Source organism: Crocuta crocuta, unplaced genomic scaffold, assembly GCF_008692635.1.
Source record: "Crocuta crocuta isolate KB4526 unplaced genomic scaffold, BGI_CrCroc_1.0 scaffold72, whole genome shotgun sequence".
Taxonomy (NCBI): domain Eukaryota; kingdom Metazoa; phylum Chordata; class Mammalia; order Carnivora; family Hyaenidae; genus Crocuta; species Crocuta crocuta.
The window spans coordinates 2,341,402-2,363,145 of NW_027529427.1; the positions used below are offsets into that span (position 1 = coordinate 2,341,402).

At 44.3% G+C, this 21,744-nt stretch overlaps 1 protein-coding gene across 1 annotated transcript in view; it reads right to left on the reverse strand.

Moving 5' to 3' along the window:
* Window positions 1–21,388, reverse strand: part of CD4 (CD4 molecule) — a 48,556-nt gene extending 27,168 nt beyond the window's left edge. Inside the window, exons 1-3 of the mRNA XM_077759094.1 lie at window positions 21,265–21,388; window positions 14,365–14,469; window positions 14,061–14,240 (exon numbers count right to left, since the gene is read on the reverse strand). Coding sequence (XP_077615220.1) covers window positions 14,061–14,240; window positions 14,365–14,413 — 229 coding nt within the window. The 5' untranslated portion in view covers window positions 14,414–14,469; window positions 21,265–21,388. The remainder of the gene's footprint in view (window positions 1–14,060; window positions 14,241–14,364; window positions 14,470–21,264) is intronic.
* Between the last annotated feature and the right edge of the window lie 356 nt (window positions 21,389–21,744).

The following is a 21,744-nucleotide window of genomic DNA, read 5'->3' on the forward strand; positions in this document are numbered from 1 at the left end:
AAATAGACACATAGATCAATAGTATAGAACAGAAAACCCAGAAATAAACCCACAATTATATGGTCAATTAATCTTTGACAAAGGAGGAATGAATATCCGATGGGAAAAAGACAGTCTCTTCAACAAATGATGTTAGGAAAACTGAACAGCCACACGCAAAAAATGAAACTGGACCACTTTCTTTCACCATACACAAAAATAAACTCAAAATGGATTAAAGACCTAAATGAGAGACTTGAAACTATAAAAATCCTAGAAGAGAGAACAGGCAGTAATCTCTCTGACATCAGCCACAGCAACATTTTTCTACATAATCTCCTGAGGCAAGGGAAATTAAAGCAAAAATAAACTATTGGGACTACATCAAAATAAAAAGTTTCTGCACAGTGAAGGGAACAATTAACAAAACTAAAAGGCAACCTACAGAATGGGAGAAGATATTTGTAAATAACATATCTCATAAAAGATTAGCATCCAAAATATATAAAGAATCTTATAACTCAACACCCAAAAACCAAATAATCCAATTTAAAAATGGAGAGAAGCAGGGCACCTGGGTGGCTCAGTCAATTAAGTGTCTTGACTCTGTATTTTATTTTATTTTATTTTTAAAGTTTATTTATTTTGAGAGAGAGTATGGAGCAGGGACATGGAGAGAGAGAGAGAGAGAGAGAGAGAGAGAGAGAATCCCAAGCAGGCTCAGCACTGCCAACATGGAGCCCAATGCAGGGCTCGAATTCATGAACTGTGAAATCATGACTCGAGGCAAAATCAGGAGTTGGACACTTAACTGACTGAGCCACCGAGGCATCCCTAAGTGTCTAACTTTTGATCTCAGCTCAGGTCTTGATCTCGGGGTCATGAGTTCAAGCTTTGCATTGGGCTCCGTGCTGGGCATGGAGTCTACTTAAAAAAAAAAATCAGAAGATATGAACAGACGTTCTCTAAAGAAGACATACACATGGCCAACAGACACATGAAAAGATGCTCAACATCACTCATCATCAGGGAAATGCAAATCACTGTGAATCAAAGCTATACAATGTGACATCACCTCACACCCTGATGGGATGTGAATAGCTAAATCAAACATCAAAAACACAAGGAACAAGTGTAGGTGAGGATGTGGAGGAAATGGACTCCTCTTGCACTGTTGGTGGGAATGCAAACAGGTGAAGTCACAGTGGAAAACAGCATGGAAACAGCATTTCCTCAAAAAATTAAAAATAGAACTACCCTACTATTCAGGAATCACACTACTAGGTATTTATCCCAAAAATAGAACACGGGGTGCCTGGCTGGCTCAGTTGAAAGAGCATGTGACTCTTGACCTTGGGGTTATGAGTTTGAGCCCCATGTTGGGAGTAGAGATTACTAAAAATATAAATAAAACTTTTAAAAAACGAGAGAGCACCACTTCAAAAGGATACGTGCACCTCTATGTTTATTGCAGCATTATTTACAATAGCCAATCTATGGAAACAGCCCAAGTGTCCATCAACAGATGAAAGGATGAAGAAGAGATGGTATTTATATAATGGAATATCATTCAGTATTAAAAAAAAAAAAGAATGAAATCTTGCCATTTGCAACAACATGGATGGAGCTAGAAGGTATTATGTTGCGAAGCAAAATCAGTCAGTCAAAGACGAATACCATACGATTTCACTCATGTGTGGAATTTAAGAAACAAACAAATGAACAAAGGAAAAAAGAGGGAGAAAGAAAGAGAGAGACCAAGAAACAAGTTCTTAACTCTAGAGAACAGATTGAAGGCCACCAAAGAGATGTGTGGGAGGAGGAAGGTAATACAGGATGGAAAATAAAGAGCACACTTATCATGATGGAAAAAAAATTAGGCTTCAAAATTCCAAAGTATCTTCATTGAAAGATTCATTGCAAAAAGGCAAACGAGATCTCACAGTTCCTGAGATGGAGCCCCGTGTTGGGGTCTGCACTGACAGCCTGGGATTCTCTCCCCCTCCCTCTCTCTCTGCCCCTCCCCCATTCATGCTCTCTTGCTCTCTCAAAATAAATAAGTAAACTTTAACAAAAGGCAAATGAAAAGTTAAAGACACAAGAGGTACCTAGAACAAAGGACTATAAGACAGATGGAACCCCTGCGGCTCCCCTCTATCCTCCTTTATTTGAGTACTTATGCTGGTAACCCTCCACCTGAATTGTCTTTCCACTCCGAAGACACTACAAGACTGTAAACAAAAGCCCTCCAAGGGCTCAGTCATTACGCATCCAACTCTTGATTTCAGCTAAGGTCGTGATCTCACAGTCTATGGGTTGTAGCCCCACGTGGGGCTCTGTGCTGACAGCTCAGAGCCTGGAGCCTGCTTCGGATTCTGTGTCTCCTTCTCTCTCGGCCCCTCCCCCACTCACACTCTGTGTTTATCTCTCTCTCTGTCTCAAAAATAAACAATTAAAAATTAAAAAAAAAAAAGAGGGCTCCTGTCTGGACCCCACCCAGTGGTGATGAAACTCTGTGGGATTTCTGGTAAACAGCTATGTTAGGCCCTTCAAGAGCCAAGGGAAAACTCAATTAAAACTAATGGAAAACTGTGCTCGCTTCGGCAGCACATATACTAAAACTAATGGAAAACTTTGCCAAATTCCGGTAGGTACCAGAACTACAGATGGGATCCTGGAGAAACTGGCAGAAGTCAGCCACAGGTGAGAATTCCTACCAGGCTCAGCTCTTCGGTATCTCTGCCTGTAGTAGCAAGTAAGAGAGGAAAATAAAATATCTTTTGCACCCTCTTTGGGGCTACTTACTGTGTCTAAGGGGTTGTTCAATATCCCAAGAACATTTACTGTTTCTCCTAGCTGAACACTGGTAAGACGTTTAACAGGATTTCTTTGAAGTTTTTCTCCTTTGCGCTAAAATGAAACTTTGTGTGAACAATTTGAAGATAATGTAATTAGTTGCCCACCTGGGCTTCTTGCTTTCATTTAACTGACAACCCAATTCCTTGGGGAATTGAAAGCAGCTACCCTTACCTTCTCTAGAAATAGTGCAAAATCCACTTATTCTTTTATCCATCGCAAAAACCTCCCCTACTTATCTCAAAAGGCTTATTAAGAACTGTAAAATTTGGGGCCTTAGGACACAAAAATTCTTCTTAGGGGAATTTGCCTTCTTTGCCTGTGTCTCTGTGATGTACATCTTCTACCTTGTCTACAAACTTAAGGGAAGTAATTCTTCTCTATAAAAGGGGGAGAAGGGTTATTTGGGCAAATGAAAAATTTCTGTTATCTTGCCACTAATGTGAATAAAAAGCGCTAGCCATCTGAGGAGGTAATCTTAACTTTTTTCAGCTGTTCTTTTATAAGCTAGTAAATTTGGCATTATCATACCTGTCTCATGGTAGTAATTTTAAAATGAAAACCATAAGGTTTCTGTATCTGTCTGTATGTTTACATGTGTCTGTATATATGTATATATACATGTTATATTTAGATGTGTGGTATTTTCTACCTCCAGATGGTATTATCAAAATTGATTTGTGGAGGAGCTCTATTTAATTGGACTAAAGAAAATTAAGTGCCTTTATAGATTCATAAAATTCTTATAAATGTAATAAAAATGAAAGAAATGCTTTTCAGGTTCACATAATCTGAGGTAATCTTTAGTAATTAAATGCTAGTTTAAGGGGCACCTGGGTGGCTCAGTCAGTTAAGCGTCCGGCTTCAGCTCAGGTCATAATCTCATGGTTCATGGGTTCGAGCCCCGTGTCGGGCTCTGTGCTGACAGCTCAGAGCCTGGAGCCTGCTTCAGATTCTGTGTCTCCCTCTCTCTGACCCTCCCCTGCTCATGCTGTCTCTCTCAGAAAAAAAAAATTTTTTTTTTAAACACAACCAATACAGACATACAGTTTTTATTCTACCTGAGTATACTAGTCAAATAAGTTCATATTATCTCTGTTGAAAAACTTGTCAGCAAGAAAAAATAACTTGATATGATGAAATTTTTATAATTAACCTAAAAATAATTGTTGAGAACAAGTAAATTAAATAGATGTGAGATAAAAGTTTTTAGGTGAATTTTTGATAGTTTCCCCAAATCTTTTTAGTAACCTGAAAGCTTAAAGTTTTACTAAGTTAAAGTAACCGATGGCTAGCCATTAAATCTCTGGATCATTTCTAAATCAGATAAGATACTGAAACATTAATTACTGAACATAGGTTTATCCACTTTTGGTTTCCTTTTACAGAGGAACTAATGATATTTGCGTGTATTAGTAAAACATGTTTTGTGCCACATTAAAACTTACTATGAGGAAGCATATGTTTCTAGAAATTATAAAATGTATTTATACATTTGCTAAGCCACAGAATGCTAATATGAGAACAGTTCACAATTGCTTACATCATAGTTTCCGCTAGAAACTAGGCATCTAGGGGATAAAAGAGTAATATATATGTAATTAAAACTACTTGAAATAATAAGGGAAACCTCTCCATGGGCAAGGAGGGTAAGATGTGTGTTTTTGGTAAAAGAAGGTAGGTAACAGGGAAGCTGGGTGGCTCAGTTGGTTAAGCCTCCAACTCTTGATTTAGGCTCACATCATGATCTCATGGTTTATGAAACTGAGTCCCACCTCAGGCTCTGCTCCGGGCATGGACCTTGCTGAAGATTCCTTCTCCTCCTCTCTCTGCCCCTCCCCCACACGTGTGCTCACATGAGTGCTCTCTCTCAGAAAGAAAAAAAAAACATAGTAAAAGAAAAAATGGAAATACTTTTTTTTGTTGAGGGTGAAGAAAGTAATCTTGTCCTAAAGTGAGGCTTCACTTATTTAAGTGTTGTGTTTCACAGAAATGACCAAATTTATCAATTCCACTACCAGGAACTCTCATCAGATCTTGAACACCGAGCATTTTTTAAAAGTCTTCTGTCATTTATAGACAGTTAATGTTCTACTCAGAGGCCTTTGCAAAAGTGTTCCTACAAAAGTGCTTCATCAAGAAGAGTTTTTGAGGGGCGCTTGGATGGCTCAGTCGGTTGAGTGTCCAACTTGAGCTCAGGTCATGATCTCACAGTTTGTGAATTCCAGACCTTCATAGGGCTCCCAGCTGTCAGTGTGAACTCACTTCAGATCCTCTGCCCCCACCTCCCCCACTCAAAAATAAACAAACATTAAAAAAAAGAGGAACACCTGGGTTGCTCAGTCTGTTAAGCATCCGACTTCGGGCCAGGTCATGATCTCACAGTTCATGGGTTCAAGACCCCATGTCAGGCTCTGTGTTGACAGCTCAGAGCCTGGAGCCTGCTTCAGATTCTGTGTCTCCCTCTCTGTCTGCCCTCCCCTGCTCACACTCTGTCTCTATCTCTCAACAATAAATAAATGTTAAAAAAAAAAGAAAAGAAAAGAAAAGAAAAGAAAATTCATTGAAAGGACCCTGGCTAACACAGGTTTCTGATAACTTTAAGATTTAAAAAAATGAACTAGGTAAGAGTTTCCAGAATTAATGGAAAAAACCGGGTTCAGGCAAGAATGGATAACATGAGACTTAGTGAGCTGAGAAGGAGGATTATAATTTTTACGACTTCTTATTTGAAACATTGCTGGTTCTTTAATGTTTTGTTTTTCCAGATTGAGGAAACTTTTTCACTTAAGCCATTCATGACCTATCGCAAGTTAGTAAAGTATGCCTTTGTAAGCACAGATGAAACATTTACTTTCTCTCTCTACTCAGTCCCTCCAGGATTTGAAAACTCTTGAGTATTCTTTTTATGACAAAATAAGTTATTTACATAACTTTAATGAGAATATGTTCTCCCTTGTAACAAGACATAAATGGAAACATTGGTTATATTACCAAAGCTTTGACTGGCATGTTCTATTTAAGAGAGATAGGCATAGATTCAGATATGATCAGATAGCTTTAAAGAAATAAGATTGACTTTATAGAGCTAATAAAGCCCCCTGGAAGAACTGAGCTGGTACTTTGTTTATAAGGTTCCAACAAAGCAGTCTTTAAAAAAAAAAAAAGCAGCTATATGGTCAATCACCATTTTTGCTGCACTTATGTAAATAATCAGACCAAGTTTAATGCAAACAAGTTAGTTCTACTGTGATTATTTTTTATAAAATTTGGGATAATCATAGAGAGAAAAATTAGATTTGCACCTTTTGTCAATATTAGATTCTTTAAAAAGATTTTTTTTAATGTTTATCTATTTTTGGACAGAGAAAGAAAGAGCATGAGTGGGGGAGGGGCAGAGAGAGAGGGACACACAGAATCTGAAGCAGGATCCAGGCTCTGGCTGTCAGCACAGAGCTGGACATGAGACTGGAGCCTCAACCACAAGATCATGACCTGAGCTGAAGTCAGATACTCAACCAACTGAGCCACCCAGGTGCCCCATATTAGATTCTAATCCTGTTGTCTCTGAGGTTTTCTTCTACACCTATACACAGGACTGGGTCCTGAATTCTAGTTTCTTCAAACATCTGGCTATAAGTCTCCACACTAACATTTCCAATTTTCTTTCTTCATTTTGATTTGGAATCAAACGAAGAGCAAAGACTCCCTTTGAGTCTCCTTGGTTGGAACTAAACCAGGTCCTCTTCACTACCCAGCTGACAGCCAAACTTTAGAGACCTGGGCCTTAGGTACATGTTTTATGGCTGAAGAAGTCTCCTCCTGCCATTTGGTTTTCTCCACATCGAAATCTTTGAGCTGGAGACCTCAAAATCAAATTGTCTCAGAAGAGAAGTAGCTGACATTAAGGTAAACTGCTTCCACCCAAGAAGCTAGATTAAGACTTCATACTTCAACTGAACATGAAACTCTTCTTCTCTTTCTTTCCTTTACTCTAGCATTGGCTTGGAAAGATAACACCATCATCTGTGTCTCATAGGCTGTTGCTAAGTGGGGGTAACCCTTCATTTTTTAAAAAAAATTTTTATGTTTTATTTATTTCTGAGAGAGAGAGACAGCGTGAGCGGGGGCGGGGGGGTCAGAGAGAGAGGGAGGTACAGAATCTAAAACAGGCTCCAGGCTCTGAGCTAGCTGTCAGCACAGAGCCCTATATGGGGCTCGAACCCATGAACTGTGAGATCATGACCGGAGCCAAAGTCCAACACTTAACCAACTGAGCCACCCAGGTGCCACTGGGGGTAACCCTTCAGACTGCTGGATTTGTCATCAAAAATTTTGATCTGTCCGTGATGTTGGAGACCCCCTGGTCCATTTCCCTGTCTCTGGTTAACAATCCCAAACCTGGGAATCTTGCATCCAGCCTCTGTACAAAGAAAGGGAAACAAGGCAAGGGTAATCAGAATAAAACCACCCATGGGGTCTACAGAGCCTTAACTTTTACTGGTATCCATGACCATCACCTCTCTAGCCATGAGCCACAGACTCAAACAGGAATTACCAGGAGGCAGGCATTCATGACTCAGCATTAGCTTGGCAGATAGATCAGTGTTTCTCCTGGCTAGTATTAAATGCAAATGAGGCTATGATCAGGAACTTCTCATGAACTCTTGAAAGTATTGCAGAATCCACTGCTAAAATAATAACAGCTGCCCAAGAAAAATCCTTAGATTCTCTTGTCAAAGTTATTCTTGATAATAAAACAGAGCTTAATTCTCCTTTAGCTGAGCAAGGATGTGTCTGTGCTCTGGCCAACACCACTTGCTGTGCTTGGCTTAACACTCCTGGAGAAGTTGAAACTCAGGTATATAAGATCATCAAGCAAGCCACTTGGCTTAGAATGATATCATTTAATGGTGACTCTTTTAATGGTGTCCTTTTTTGACTTATTTGATTTTTATTGGTTTGGGTCTTAGGGATCATGACTCCAGAGTGCACTCCAAACATTGGGAATTATCCTACTTACAATATTCATAGCAGTTTCCCTAGTGCACTATATCCTCTCAAAGGCTTGGAATATATGTTTGCAGCCACTAAGCACCAAACAAATGATCTCCCTGGGACTGGAACATCAGGAAAGTAACAGAAAAACCAACTTAAAAATTGTGAATCTGAGGGGCACCTGGGTGGCTTAGTTGGTTAAGTGTCCAACTTTGGCTCAGGTCAGGATCTCACAGTTCGTGGGTTCGAGCCCTGCATCGGGCTCTGTGCTGACAGCTAGCTCAGAGCCTGGAGGCTGTTTCAGATTCTGTGTCTCCCTCTCTCTCTGCCCCTCCTCTGTTCATGCTGTCTCTCTCTCTCAGACATAAATAAAACATTAAAAAAAATTTTTTAATTGTGAATCTGAAATTATAACCTGTGCATATCACGGAGATTAGGGGGAAAGTCATGACCTGTGAGTACCAGATGAAGAATCAACAGAAACTTCAAGAACTTCAGAGCAGTTGATCACATCTCTCAGTTTAGTTGTGATCAAAAGAGGGGAACTGTTAAAAAAGAGTCAATAGGGAGAGGGGAGGCAAGATGACAGAGAAGTAGGGAGCTCTGTACATCTCATTCACCCCCATCTCTCACACGGAGAAGGTCTGAAGCCATAGGAACCCTTACAGAATCCAGGAGTTTGGGAGGAAAAGGAGACAGAGTCCGCTGAGAAAACCTTATAGCGGCTACCTCAAGAAACAAGCCAAAGCACACATGGTGGAGAGTCCCAAATACCACTACGAGGAGGAAAATAAAATACCAAGATCTCAACAAGAGAGACCAAGAGATACCATTCAAAGAACACTTTCTGAACTGACAGACCCTGGACAGTCAAAGAGCCTTCTATGGTACAGCAGCGCTCACAGGTGCAGAGCACATAACAAACTTTTAAAACTAACAAGAGATACAAAGGTAACCAAAATGACGAAGCGAAAGAGCTCTCCTCCAAAGAAATTCCAGGAAGAATTGACAGCTAAAGAACTGCTCAAAACAGATATAAGCAAAATAACTGAACAAGAATTTAGAACAATAGTCATAAAATTAATCACTGGGCTTGAAAAAGGCATGGAAGACATCAAAGAAACTATTGGTACAAAGACAATGGAGCTTAAAAATAGTTGTGATGAATTAAAAAATGCTATAAATGAGATGCAAAATAAAATGGAGGCCTCCAATGCACGGATTGAAGAGGAAGAAAGGAGAATAAGTGATTTAGAAGACACAATTATAGAAAAAGAGGAAGCTGAGAAAAAGAGAGACAAACTGATACAGGAACACGAAAGGAGAGATCGAGAGCTCAGCAATACAATTAAACAGAATAATATCCGTATCATAGGAATTCCAGAAGAGGAAGAGAGAGGGAAAAGCGCTGAATGAGTCCTTGAACAAATTATAGCAGAGAACTTCCCCAATCTGGGGAAGGAAACAGACGTTGAAATCCAAGAGGCACAGAGAACTCCCCTCAGACGTAACTTGAATCAATATTCTGCACGACATATCATCGTGAAACTGGCAAAATATAAGGACAAAGAGAGAATTCTGAAAGCAGCTAGGGAGAAATGGGTCCTAACATACAAAGGAAAACCTATCAGAGTGGTGACAGACCTATCAACTGAAACTTGACAAGCCAGAAAGGAATGGCATGAAATCTTCAATGTGGTGAACAGAAAAAATATGCAGGCAAGAATCCTCTATCCAACAAGCCTGTCATTCAGAATAGAAGGAGAGATAAAAGTCTTTCCAAATAAACAAAAATTGAAAGAATTTGTCACCACTAAACCAGCCCTACAAGAAATCCTGAGGGGGACCCTCTGAGGGAAGTGTTTAAGGAACACAAGATACCAGAGACACCACCACAAGCATGAATCCCACAAAGGACACGATGACTCTAAACCCATATTTTTCAATAATAACACTGAATGTAAACGGACTAAATGCCCCAATCAAAAGACATNGATGGACCTTGAGGGTGTTATGCTGAGCGAAATAAGTCAGGCAGTGAAGGACAACTACCATATGTTTGAACGTATAGGAGGATTAGGAGGAACTTAACAGAGGACCGTGGTGGGGGGGGAGAAGGGGGGAAATAGGGGAGAAGAGGGAGGGAGGCAAACCATGAGAGACTCTTGAATGCCAAGAACAAACTGAGGACTGATGGGTGTGGGGGGGAGGGGAAGGGGGGTGATGGGCATGGAGAAGGGCACTTGTGGGGATGAGCACTGGGTGTTATATGGTAACCAACTTGACAATAAACTATTTAAAAAAAAGAGCCAATATGCTCAAAATGGGGTCCCTTATGCTAACTCCCACATCAGCAAACCAAGACTTAATACCTAACCTAATTGCAATTTCAGTTTCTCCCAGGAACATAACCTTTAATGAATCAATATGGAATTACCTGGTCTGCACAAGTGAGGAAATCTTCCTGATAGACCTCTTCCATGCCTTTATGCAGGTGATCTTGCCTGAAACAACCCACTCTTTGCTAACAATCTTCCTTTTCCAACCCATTTTCTGCCTCTAAAAGCCTTTCCTTTCTACAGTTCTTTGGAGATCCTTTTCTGTTTGCTAGATGGGATGCTGCCCAATTTATGAATCATTGAATAAAGCCAATTAGATCTTCAAATGTACTCAGCTGAATTTTGTTCTTAACATATTGCGTATCATTTGGATGGTTTTAAATGTTTACCATGTACCTGTATTACTTTTTCAAATCACTTTACTTTGAAATTAATAAAAATAAAGTCTCAGCTGAAAGTCTGCTTATTTCAAGAAACTTAGCAGAATAAAATTCTAGGGCAAGAAAATCACTTGCTGAGTTTGTGGGAGTTGTTCTGAGCTCTGCCCAAGGATGAAAATTACATAATGGGCACCAGGATCTCAGAGGCCAGGGGAGGACACAGGTTAGTTTGATCATAGACTCCTCTTTAAACAGCTATTTGAGGGAGAGAACGTGGACAGGCAAAGGGCAGTTTACCTGCTAAGCCTGCTGATTTCTGCTTGGTGTGTCTTTATCAGAAAGGGATCAGGGATTGGGGGTTTTGTTAATTTTAGGGAATGGCTTTGGGTCCATAAAGATCCAGCCCAATATCCCCCTTTTTCTTCATATCCACACATGAAATGTGGACATGGGTGTCTGAACTCTCTAGGAGCCCAGCAAGAATCCCCTTGGCAAAAACAGAGGACTTCCTCCCACTGGACAGAGAGGCAAGAAGAGGAGACATTCGTTTCCAACAAAGGTGGTTTTCTATGCACTGTAACCAATTCAGGTTTGATTGCACTGAGGATAACTTTCCACAGGGGAGCTAGGCCTGAAAGCTGAAAGACCAAAGCTCTACCCCCAGTCCTAGTCCTGCCTCTCATGGGGCACAAACTCAGGGCAGGGACTTCTCCCTGGGTCTCAGTTTCCTTACTAGTAAAATCTAAGTCTTGGACTCGAGTCATAGTTCCCAGACTTCAGTCATTCACATATTTTACACATGATTTTGTCCAAATCTACCTGTCCTATTAATGTAACATCTTTAAATGCATTTGCTTTTTGAGATTAAATAAATTAATTTTATTTATTTTTATTAAAGTTGTAAAATGTTTATTTTTGAGAGAGACAGAGTATGAGTGCGGGAGGGGCAGAGAGAGAGAGAGAGACAGAATCCAAAGCAGGCTCCAGTCTGAGCTGTCAGCACAGAGCCCTACATGGGGCTTGAACTCATGAACCATGAAGTTGTGACTTGACCTGAAGTTAGATGCTTAACTGACTGAGCCACCCAGCCACCCCTACATAAATTTGTTTTATTTCATTTTATTATTTTATTTTTAGTTTTTTAATGTTTGTTTATTTTTGAAAGAGACAGAGAGACAGAACATGAGCAGGGGAGGGGCAGAGAGAAAGGGAGACATAGAATCTGAAGCAGGCTCCAGGCTCTGAGCTGTCAGCACAGAGCCCAACATGGGTCTTGAACCCAAGAACTGTGAGATCATGACCTGAACTGAAGTCGGATGCTTAACCAACTGAACCACCCAGAAGCCCCTACATAAATTTATTTTAAAAGAAAAATTTATATCACTATAATAAACAGTCCATATCATTTGACATGAACAGAAGGCAACTATTTAAAAAAAATAAAAACAATACTATTATTATTATCACTTAAAGCTAACACTTGAACCTATCAATTAATTAATCTTAATAGCAGAAAGAGAATGCTATATCACATAGCTTCTGATGTGATGAAATTGGTAGTATAAAACACTACCTATGAGGTGGCCTTATCAAAAAGTTAATTATGAACTTGACTGAGTCTCTGGATTTAATCATCAATCTATAGAAGATCCAAGGGCCAGAGGAACATGGTGTTAAATGACACCATGGGAATGTAGCCAGTTCCTATTCAAATATGCAATACTCCACAGGACAATTGCCTAGTTTCTTCAACCAATGAGTTGTAAGAGGTAAAAAAAAAAAAAACATGAGGGAGTGAATACATAAATTCAAAGGGATTTGAGGGACATACCAATCAAATATCATGCATACCTTTTCATCTGGATTCTGCTTCAAATAAACCAAATGTAAAAATAATATTTTGAGGCAATTGGGAGATTTGATCACAGACTTGGTATTTATCATCAGTAAGGGATTACTTTTAATTTTTAATGGGTAATCATGAAACTGTGGTTATGCTTTTTCATTTGTTTCTGAGGGTTTTTGTGGATATGTTTTTAAAGGATCATCACATTTTATGGGGTGCCTGGGTGGCTCAGTTGATTAAGTATCCAACTTTGGCTTAGGTCATGATCTCATGGCTCATGAGTTCAAGCCTCACATCAGGCTCTGTGTTGATAGCTCAGAGCCTGGAGCCTGCTTCAAATTCTGTGTTTCCCTCTCTCTCTGCCTCTCCACCCCACCACCTGCACTTTATCTTTCTCTCTCAAAAATAAAGAAACATTTTTTTTTTAAATGTAAAAAAAGAGTCATTACATTCTAGAGATACATACTGAAGTATTTACAGATTAAATGATACTGTGTTTGGTATTTGCTATAAAATAATGTGGTGGGGCATTGGGGGAGCATATGAAAGGTAACCATTAACTGACCATGAATTGATAATTGTTGAAGCTGAGTATGATATGTGGGGGTTCATTATATAATTATTCTACTTTTATATATGTTAAAATTTTTGTAATTAGTAAGTGGTTAAAAATAAGCAAAGAGGGGCACCTAGCTGACTCAGTCAGTGGATCATGCAACTCATGACTTGGGGTTGAGTTCAAGCCCCAGGTTGGGTGTAGAGATTACTTAAAAATAAAATCTTTATTAAAAAAACCTAAATATCATAAAAATAAGCAATGAAATGCAAACAATGTTAAATCTAATAAACTTTTAAAAAAATATATTTGCAGGAGTGCCTGGATGGCTCAGTTAGTTAAGCATCTAACTCTTGGTTTTGGTTCAGGTCATGATCTATCTCATGGTTCCTGGGTTCGAGCCATGCATCGGAGTCTCTGCTGACAACATGGAGCCTGCTTGAGATTCTCACTCCCTCTCTCTTTCTCTATCCTGCCAAAATAAATAAATAATATATATATATGTATGTATATATACACACACACACACACACACACATATATATATTTACAAAAATACATTTCATGCTGGTGAGGTTTTTCTCATATGATGCTTCTCTTCAAAATTGTTGAATTTAGAGGCCAAACATACAAGAAAGAAGAATTATTTAAAGAAGCGCATGAGAGCAAAACTTAACGTGAGAATACAACTCCTCTATTGCAAAAAAATTACAAGATACTTCTTAAGAAGTATTGAGATCTTAATTCTTTTTACTTTACAAGTTCGAAAAAAATCCTTCTGTTGCTTTTAATGGAAGTAAACAACATATCATTATGGGTCGGTAGCAATAGAATTCATGAAATTATAGGTTTTATATGATAGTTCTCTAATATCCATTAAAATGAGTCCATGCATATTAAAATTCTGAACTGATAATAGAGCACCAAAACCCATTCCCTCAGCCACCTGCAAGTGCGCATAGGGAAACTCTGGACTGAGAGAGTGGACCTGAGTCTCTGTCAACCCCAACCCCCTGGGATCAGAGCTTACTAGAAGCCAGACTCTGACACCAAGGATGCTCAAGTCATGGAGTTTTCCTCCCCGATGAGGAGCTGGGCCATTCTACCTGTAACCAAGGAGCTGACAAAGGAGTTCATGTGAAGTGCCAGAATCTTGATCTTCTCGGAAGAACGTTTCCAGTTAAAGGCCATGATCTTATTCTGAGATGCTTGGCAGGGCAGGTCCACTGTGCTCCCTGCCTTCCCCAGCACCACTTCTTTTCCCTGAGTGACCGCTGAGAGCAACACTAGGTGGAAAAGGAGGAGGTCAGGCCTCAAGGCTGTTGCTGCCCCGCCTCCACCCTATCCCCCCACCTTTGCATTTCCCAATCAGCCCCTCCTCCCGCTGGGACCCCAAGTCTCAGCACTCACCCAACTGCAGCACCAGGAGCAGGTGTCTAAAAGCGGCTCCTCGATTCATTGTGGCCTTGCTGAGGCAGGCAAGGACCTGGGCCTTCCTGGCACAGAGGTCAGGGCCTGAGGGAAATAATAATCATTCGTCAGCAGGCATATATTGGGCCTGAGGCACACAGGGCATTATGCAATCTCACCCATACAACCAAGCCAGGGACCTCATACTTCTTTTTTGTTAGTTTTTTAATTTTTTTTTTTTTTTTAAATTTTTGAGAGAGAGAGATAGAGTGTGAGCAGTGGAGGAGCCGAGAGAGAGGGAGACACAGAATCCAAGGCAGGCTCCCGGCTCGGAGCTGTCAGCACAGAGCCCAATGTGGGGCTCAAAATCACGAATCGTTAGATCATGACCTGAGCTGAAGTCGGTTGCTTAACCGACTGAGCCACCCAGGTGCCCCTAAACTTCATACTTCCAAACAGACATCCCCCAGTACACACCACACAATGCTGTGCGCAGGTGGGGAGTGGGTTCTCTGCCAAGTGGAATCAAGAAAGGATTCACAGAGAAGGTGGCAAATTGATGGCGGGGAGACAAAGGGGACCAGTCCAGGTCATGAAGTTCCTTGAATGCTATGCTGGGATGCTGGGCCATGATCCTGGGCACTAGGGAGCCAGTAAAGGATTTTAGGTCAAGAAGGACACGATTTGGGATGTGCCTGGGTGTCTCAGTTGGTTAAGCGTCCAACTTCCACTCAGGGCATGATCTCATTGCTTATGGGTTCCAGCCCCGCAATGGGCTCTGTGCTGACAGCCCGGAGCCTGCTTCAGATTCTGCGTCTCCCTCTCTCTCTGCCCCTTCCCTGCTCATGCTCAGTCTCACTGTCTCTCAAAAATAAATAAACATTAAAAAAAAAAAAGTTGTTGGGACACCTTGGTGGCTCAGTCGGTTAAGTGGGTAGCTTAGGCTCAGGTCATGATCTCACAGCCCCACATCAGGCTCTGTGCTGACAGCTCAGAGCCCAGAGCCTGCTTCAGAATCGGTGTCTCCCTCTCTCTCTGTCCCTCCCCCACTCGCGCTCCATCTCACCTCTCTCTCAAAACATAAATAAACATTAAAAATATTTTTTTTAAGTTGTTATAAAAAAAAAAAAAAGGATGATTCGGTTTGCAGAATGGACCACTTCAGCATCTCTGAGAAAGGCAAGCGGAGGAGGCTGAGCACAAGAGGCAGAATTGCGACAATCCTGGTGAGAGAAGACAGGCCTGAACTCAGACAACTCAGAACTATGGAAACGTGGAAAAAAAGACTGCCTTGAGGAGCACATTGGAGGGAAAATTCCCGGGACCTGGAGCCGGTGCGGTGTGTGGGATGAGGGAGAGACGGAGCAGAGGGTAACTCTCTGCTCACTAGCAGACCAGCCCTGTAAGGACTCTGAGGAAAAGCAGAAAAGTGCTATTTCAGAGTTGGTGTCTGTGAGCACCTGAGATGGTTAAGACCAGGGGGAGGGGGGCCGGGAGGGGTCTAGACAGGCTCGGAATGGCCCCTGCACCATAGGCAGCAGTAGGTTAGACTGATGACTCTCAGTGTGGTCCCGAGCAAGCCACTGCCAGCCTCACCTACCAGCTTGTTAGAAACGCAAATTCTCAGGCCCCACCCCAGACCTGGGGGTGCTGAATCAGAAACTGGGGGTGGGTCTGGCGGGCTGTGTTTTCACAAACCCCTGGGTCACTGACAGGGGCTCAAGTCTGCAAACTGTGAGTTAGATGGAAGGGAAAGGGGAGGGGCACCCCACCGCCGGAGGGCGGGGGTGGGGGGGGTCAGGCAGCGTCAGGCTGCAGGGCTGTGCTCTGGGCCAGAGTGTAGAGGGGGCTCAGGGAGGGAAGTGGTGGGATGTGGGAACGGCCTGGAGGCCTGATCAGGAGTCTGGACAGGTAGGCTGCAAGGTCAGGGCTTGGTTCTGGAGGTGACGGGGAGGAACTGCTGAGTTTTGAGCAGAGATGTGACATGGTCTCTGTAGAGCTTTAGGAAGGGGACCAGATGACATGGAGGGAGTGAAGACTGGAGGAAGATAACGTCTGGAAGGCAGGGCAGGAACCTGGCTCTCGTATCTTTGAGCTCCCCGGGCCTCAGAAAAGTGGCTGCCTTGGGAGCACTGCCAGCATGAACCTGGTCCAGAGCTGGTGAGATGAGATCCTGCATCCAGACGTGTCTTTCTTTCCCCCTCACCCAGTACCCTCGCCCCAACCTACTCTCTCCCTCCCCGCTCTGTCCAGCCTTTGCTGTCTGAGCTCTGTAGCTGGCTGCCCAGTCTGAAACAGCACCCAGGTGACACCCTCGAGGGCATGTTCCACCTTCTACCTCATGGTACCCTGATTTGGGTTCCCATCTCCCCCTCCCTCACAGCTTGATCTCTTACAGATGATAGTCCAGCCAGCTCTGGGACTTGGGGTGGGACTCAGGATGTGTTTGGTTAACACCGAATTGAATTGGAGGAGGGAAAATCACTGATTTCTTCTTTCTGTACTCAACATGTTGTTACTGAAGTGAGTCATTTAAAGGGCACCTGGGTGGCTCAGTCGGTTAAGCGACTGACTTTGGCTCAGGTCATGATCTCACAGTTTGTGGGTTCAAGCCCCGCGTCGGGCTCTGTGCTGACAGCCATCTCGGAGCCTGGAGCCTGTTTCGGATTCTGTGTCTCCCTCTCTCTCTGACCCTCCCCTGCTCACGCTGTGTGTCTCTCTCTCAGAAATAAATTAAAAAAACATTTAAAAAAATTTTTTTAATAAAATAAAACAAAGTGAGTCATTAAGTACGTGTCCACACCCAACCCTGGCCTGGATGAAGCCAAGTCATCCAACCCATGCTGCCTATTCTTGTGCGCCACCCACCCCTGAGCACTCTCCATCCTCTCTGCCCCACTGTCTGCAAGGAGGCCAACCTCGGCAGACTGTACCTCCCAGGCTCCCTTGTCTTCCAGCTACTAGTTGGGGCTGGCCAATGGGAAGCACCCACAAGAGATGGGAGGGTCAAGGAAAGAGGTTGGGGTATTTTTCCTACTCTCTTCCTACTATGGCAGACTTTCTGGCAATGGCTTTTCTCCCTCCCGCCCCCTTCCTCTCCCCATGCCTAGCCATAGCTCCTGTGTCAGGTGGCCCTTCATCCACAGCCCAAACCCTCACTGGGTTCCAGAAACACCATTTCACTCCTGCCCCTTCAGGCCCCTGCCTGGTATTGCCGATGCCTGTGTGCCTCCCGGTGCTGGCTGGTTCCCTCTTCACACCTCTGCGAATAACCCCCTTCCTGCAGTCTTTAAGCCACCTGAGGCAGATTCTGTTTCCTATTGGGCACTGACCCATGAGAGGGATGCGGTATTCAGATGGGCACTGGGGTCATGGGCCTCCTAATGAGGTTTGGGAGAACATAGGAAAAAAAATAAAAGAGGCTTCTCCAGTCACTCCATCTGCCTGAAAGAGGAATGCCCCAGTAACACAAGGTAGGGGCTTGATAGAATTTTTTCTTAAGGTTGTTTCTTTTTTTAGTAACCTCTACACCCAACGTGGAGCTTAAACCTGTGACCCGGAGATCCAGACTTGCATGCTATTCTGACTGAGCCAGACTGGCACCCCTATCGAATTTTTTTTTTTAGCCAGAGAAATAGGAAGTGAAGAGATCAAGAAGGTTTCCAGAAAAGGAGGAAAGAGGCTGGTCATGGGCGTAGTTGTTTACTAGTGAGCATGGGGCGCGGAGGTGCTGAGGGAAGGCTGCGGAAGAGCACAGTATATTTGAGATCAGTTCCCGCTGTCCCCTAACCCCTGACTCACTGTCACTGTCCTCGGTGAGCAGAGAGTAAAGGAGTGTCTGGGATTTCCGCCCCCTGGGGTGTAAATTCAGCATAGATGCCTAGGGAAGGCTAGGGATATTCTTGACCCTTCCCCATATGGCGGTCATGTCTCCTTCCCCACGATCCTAGGGTCTGAGCAGAGGGCCACCCCTGCCTCCCATGCTGTGCCAACTCAACCAGGGTTCAGCTCGGTGGAGGAGACTTTGGGTTTCCAGCTGCTGCTCGCTCTGGTGACTTGGGCTTCCGCTGCCACCCCAGAGAGCTGGCTTTTGATTCCCACATCCTCATCCCCCCCAGAGGTGCTCTGCCCCAGTACAGTAGCATCCTGTACACCAGAGCCACTTGAGAGAGGCTGGGAGGGCTTGCTCGTCCCCCAGGCCCTGGCATCTCTCTCTCCCTCCCCCTCTTTCTCTCTCTCTCTCTCCTCATTTCTCTGCTCACGTCTGTGCATTTCTGTCTCTGTGCCTGTCCACACGGATGCCTCCTGTCTTCAACTACCCGCATCTGTCTCTCTCTTCCTCTCGGCCTCATATACCAGGAACCAGTTCTGGCTCTGCGGGTCTTGCCCAGAGCGCCCCTTCCCTCTCCTCCTTTTTCATCTCCGCCTCCAGCTGCCACTAAGCTCTAGCCCCTTCTTGCCTGTAAACAGGCATCCAGACCTCGGGCAGGAAAGCAGCTTTCAACAAGCTTTGATGTGAAGGGAGCCTGCAGAGCACAGCCTGGAGCCGAAGGTGGAGGGAGGGCGATGGCTGCAGGGTGGACCAAGGACAGATTCCAAGACACACACAGAGGCCCCAAGGGAGGGTGACTGAGGATGAGAGGGAAAGAGGGCAGTAGGGAGAGACCCAGAGCAGCTCATTAAAGTGGCTGCTACACTTCACACAATCCCCCCTCCCACACCAAGCCCAGGGCTCTACAAACCAGGCCGAGTCGGAGGGAAAGAGATGAAGACATTCTGGAAGGCAAGACACATGCCCAGAGCAGTAGACCCAAAAAAGATCAAAAGAGACCAAGAGAACCATGAGACCAAAATGGCAACACACACTCGCAAACTCTCAGAGCCCTTGAGGTTCCTGTTGCCCCGGCCCCGGCCCCCCAGATGGGATGAGGAGCGAGACTGGGGAGAGGAAGAGGGCACAGCCCCACCGCAGCAACAGTCTATGATTCCACAGACACTTTCATCTTCCCCCCAGAGCCCCCAGGCAGCCCCTCAAGCCCCACCCCCCCGNACACCTCTCTTCTGCTCACTGGCTTCATATAAACTTCCTAGAGGCCATGACCCTCTCAGGGACCCTTATGGTTGAATGGCTGCAACCTCTGCCATCCTCTCCTTTGCCTCAGACGCCCACGTGGGGGGAGCCTGCCCTCTCTCTTCCTCCCATATCCCCCAAAATGTGTGGAACGGAGCTCACCCTTAGAGCCCTACAAACCCAGGCCCCCGTCTGCCCCCTCCCAGCACCCACCCTCTTCAGAGTTAATTCATTCATTTGGACATTGAGTTAATTCATTTGGACATTGAGTGTCCAAAATGCGCAAGGCTCTCGGTCTACTGAACCCTCCTCATTGCCACCTTACCACGATGGCCAGGATCGGGGCCTAAGACGCTGCAAAGCTTCTGCCTAGAACCGTTCGGTGATGCTCCTATTCCGAGGTAGACCTCTTCTATATAGGTGCCCCCCACAAAGTGAAAGAGGGAAATCATGTCAGGAGTCCTCTCTGACCCGGTCCTCTGGGAACACTTTCATCTGCGGTTGAGAGGGCGGCCATTTTGTATGAGCCCACAGAATCTAACACAGCACCAGAAATGGTTTTGTCAAAATAAGAAACGGAGCAATCTCCCCCGTCAGGTTCTACTCTTAGCCTTGCGCCCCTAAAATTTTGCCCCACGAGAACGGGACGTTCAGGAAGAGCTGTCCCACCCAGAGCGAAATCTTGTGAATTCGCAATAGTGAGGCCTTTCTGTTGTGAGGAATCTGGCCGAGCAGGTCCCTCTCCCAGAACAAGTCTAGAAGAGAAAGTAGAGGACACTTGGGGGACAGTGGCACAAGGCCACGGAGGTCTCAGGAGAGGGAAAAGGACAGAGAGGGTGCAGGTGGGGCGTGGGAGTTGTACCCATCTGAGGGGTACCACCACCTCCTGGAGCCCCCCCTCCCCCATACACACACCCTACCAAGCCCAGGACCTACAAATCCTTTTCTAAACCCCATAGCCTCCTTTTCTAGGCAACAGAGACATCTAAAACTAATTTCTTAGAACGAGTTTTTCTCATGACGTGCTTAGCGAAAAATGTGTATCTGTCACTATTTTAGAGTACTGCGTACCTAAGAGCTCAGTTTCAACTCTTTTTGAGAATTTTGTTAATCCTTTAAAAAAAGCTCATGAAAAGGGACATAGTGTTCAAAAGTCCTAAAAATGCCCCAAAGTAGACAAAAATGTAGAAAGACATACAGACAGAAAAGATACTTAAAGGAGGCTACCCCAATCACAAGGCGTATGAAATGCTGCCAAGGCTACTGGTGCGAATTTTGGGAAACTGCATCTCTGGGAAAATTGATTTTGGGAGAATTGCCTCTAGACCAGATTCTACTTCTCTTTACTCATTTTCTTGCTTTTTCTTTGTTGCCTCTTTTCATTTCCATTTTTTTAAATAGGCATCCTTCCTCCTTAGCATGTATTTACTCCTTCTATTCTTTTCCCACCCCTTCTTTCCTCTTTTCTCTCTGTTTCCTCTTTTCCTATCTTCATCTCCTCCAGCACCCTCTTGACTTGTTGCCTCCCACAGCCTTTGTCAGCCCGGTGTGGCCTCAAGTCTCCATGTCTTCTCTGATCTTGCAATCCAGCTCAGCACCCCTCTGAGGAGCGCCTTCTGCCCGGAGGCCTTGAGCTGCACACAGTGGGGATGCAGAGAGAAGTTGGTCCCCGGCCTCTTGAAGCTCCCAGTTCCCGTGTGAAACACAGAGAAGGTGGCCAGCATTGTGGCCAGAGGACTGGGAGTCCAGAACATTCCAGCGCATCTGCCATGTTCCCCTCCCCTTCCCAGACCAGTGGAAAGGCACAGACCTGAGTCTGTCCATCTTACCTGCGGGTCTCTGTCTTTCTTCCCCTCCGGCTTCTCGCACAGGTGTGTCTACGTGAAGGCTGGGCGCTCTGCCACAGGAGCCCACCCCGGAGAGCGAGAGCGAGAGCGAGAGCGCTTGCTACTTCTGCAGAAATGCATGTATATGTAAACGGAAAGACAGGAAGCCCAGTGGTGACGCTCCTCCACACCCCAGGCCTGGGCCAGCCCCCAACGTCACCATGTGGGGCTGGGGTCCCCACCCCCTGCCTCTTGGGGAAGATGTCACAGTGACAATGCCAAAGTCAAGGGAAAAAGTTAAGAGAAGAGGTTGGAGCACAGTGTCACCGCACTTCTCATTGCATAACAAGAAAAAGCTTGCATCAATGATAACGCAGTGGAGTTTGGGCTTCAGGGAAAGGAGGGGGAGGGTAGTGGAGGGCGGGCACAGAGGGTATTTCTGGTAAGCTCCAAACTGCTCCCTGCTCCAGGGCCCTGAGGGCA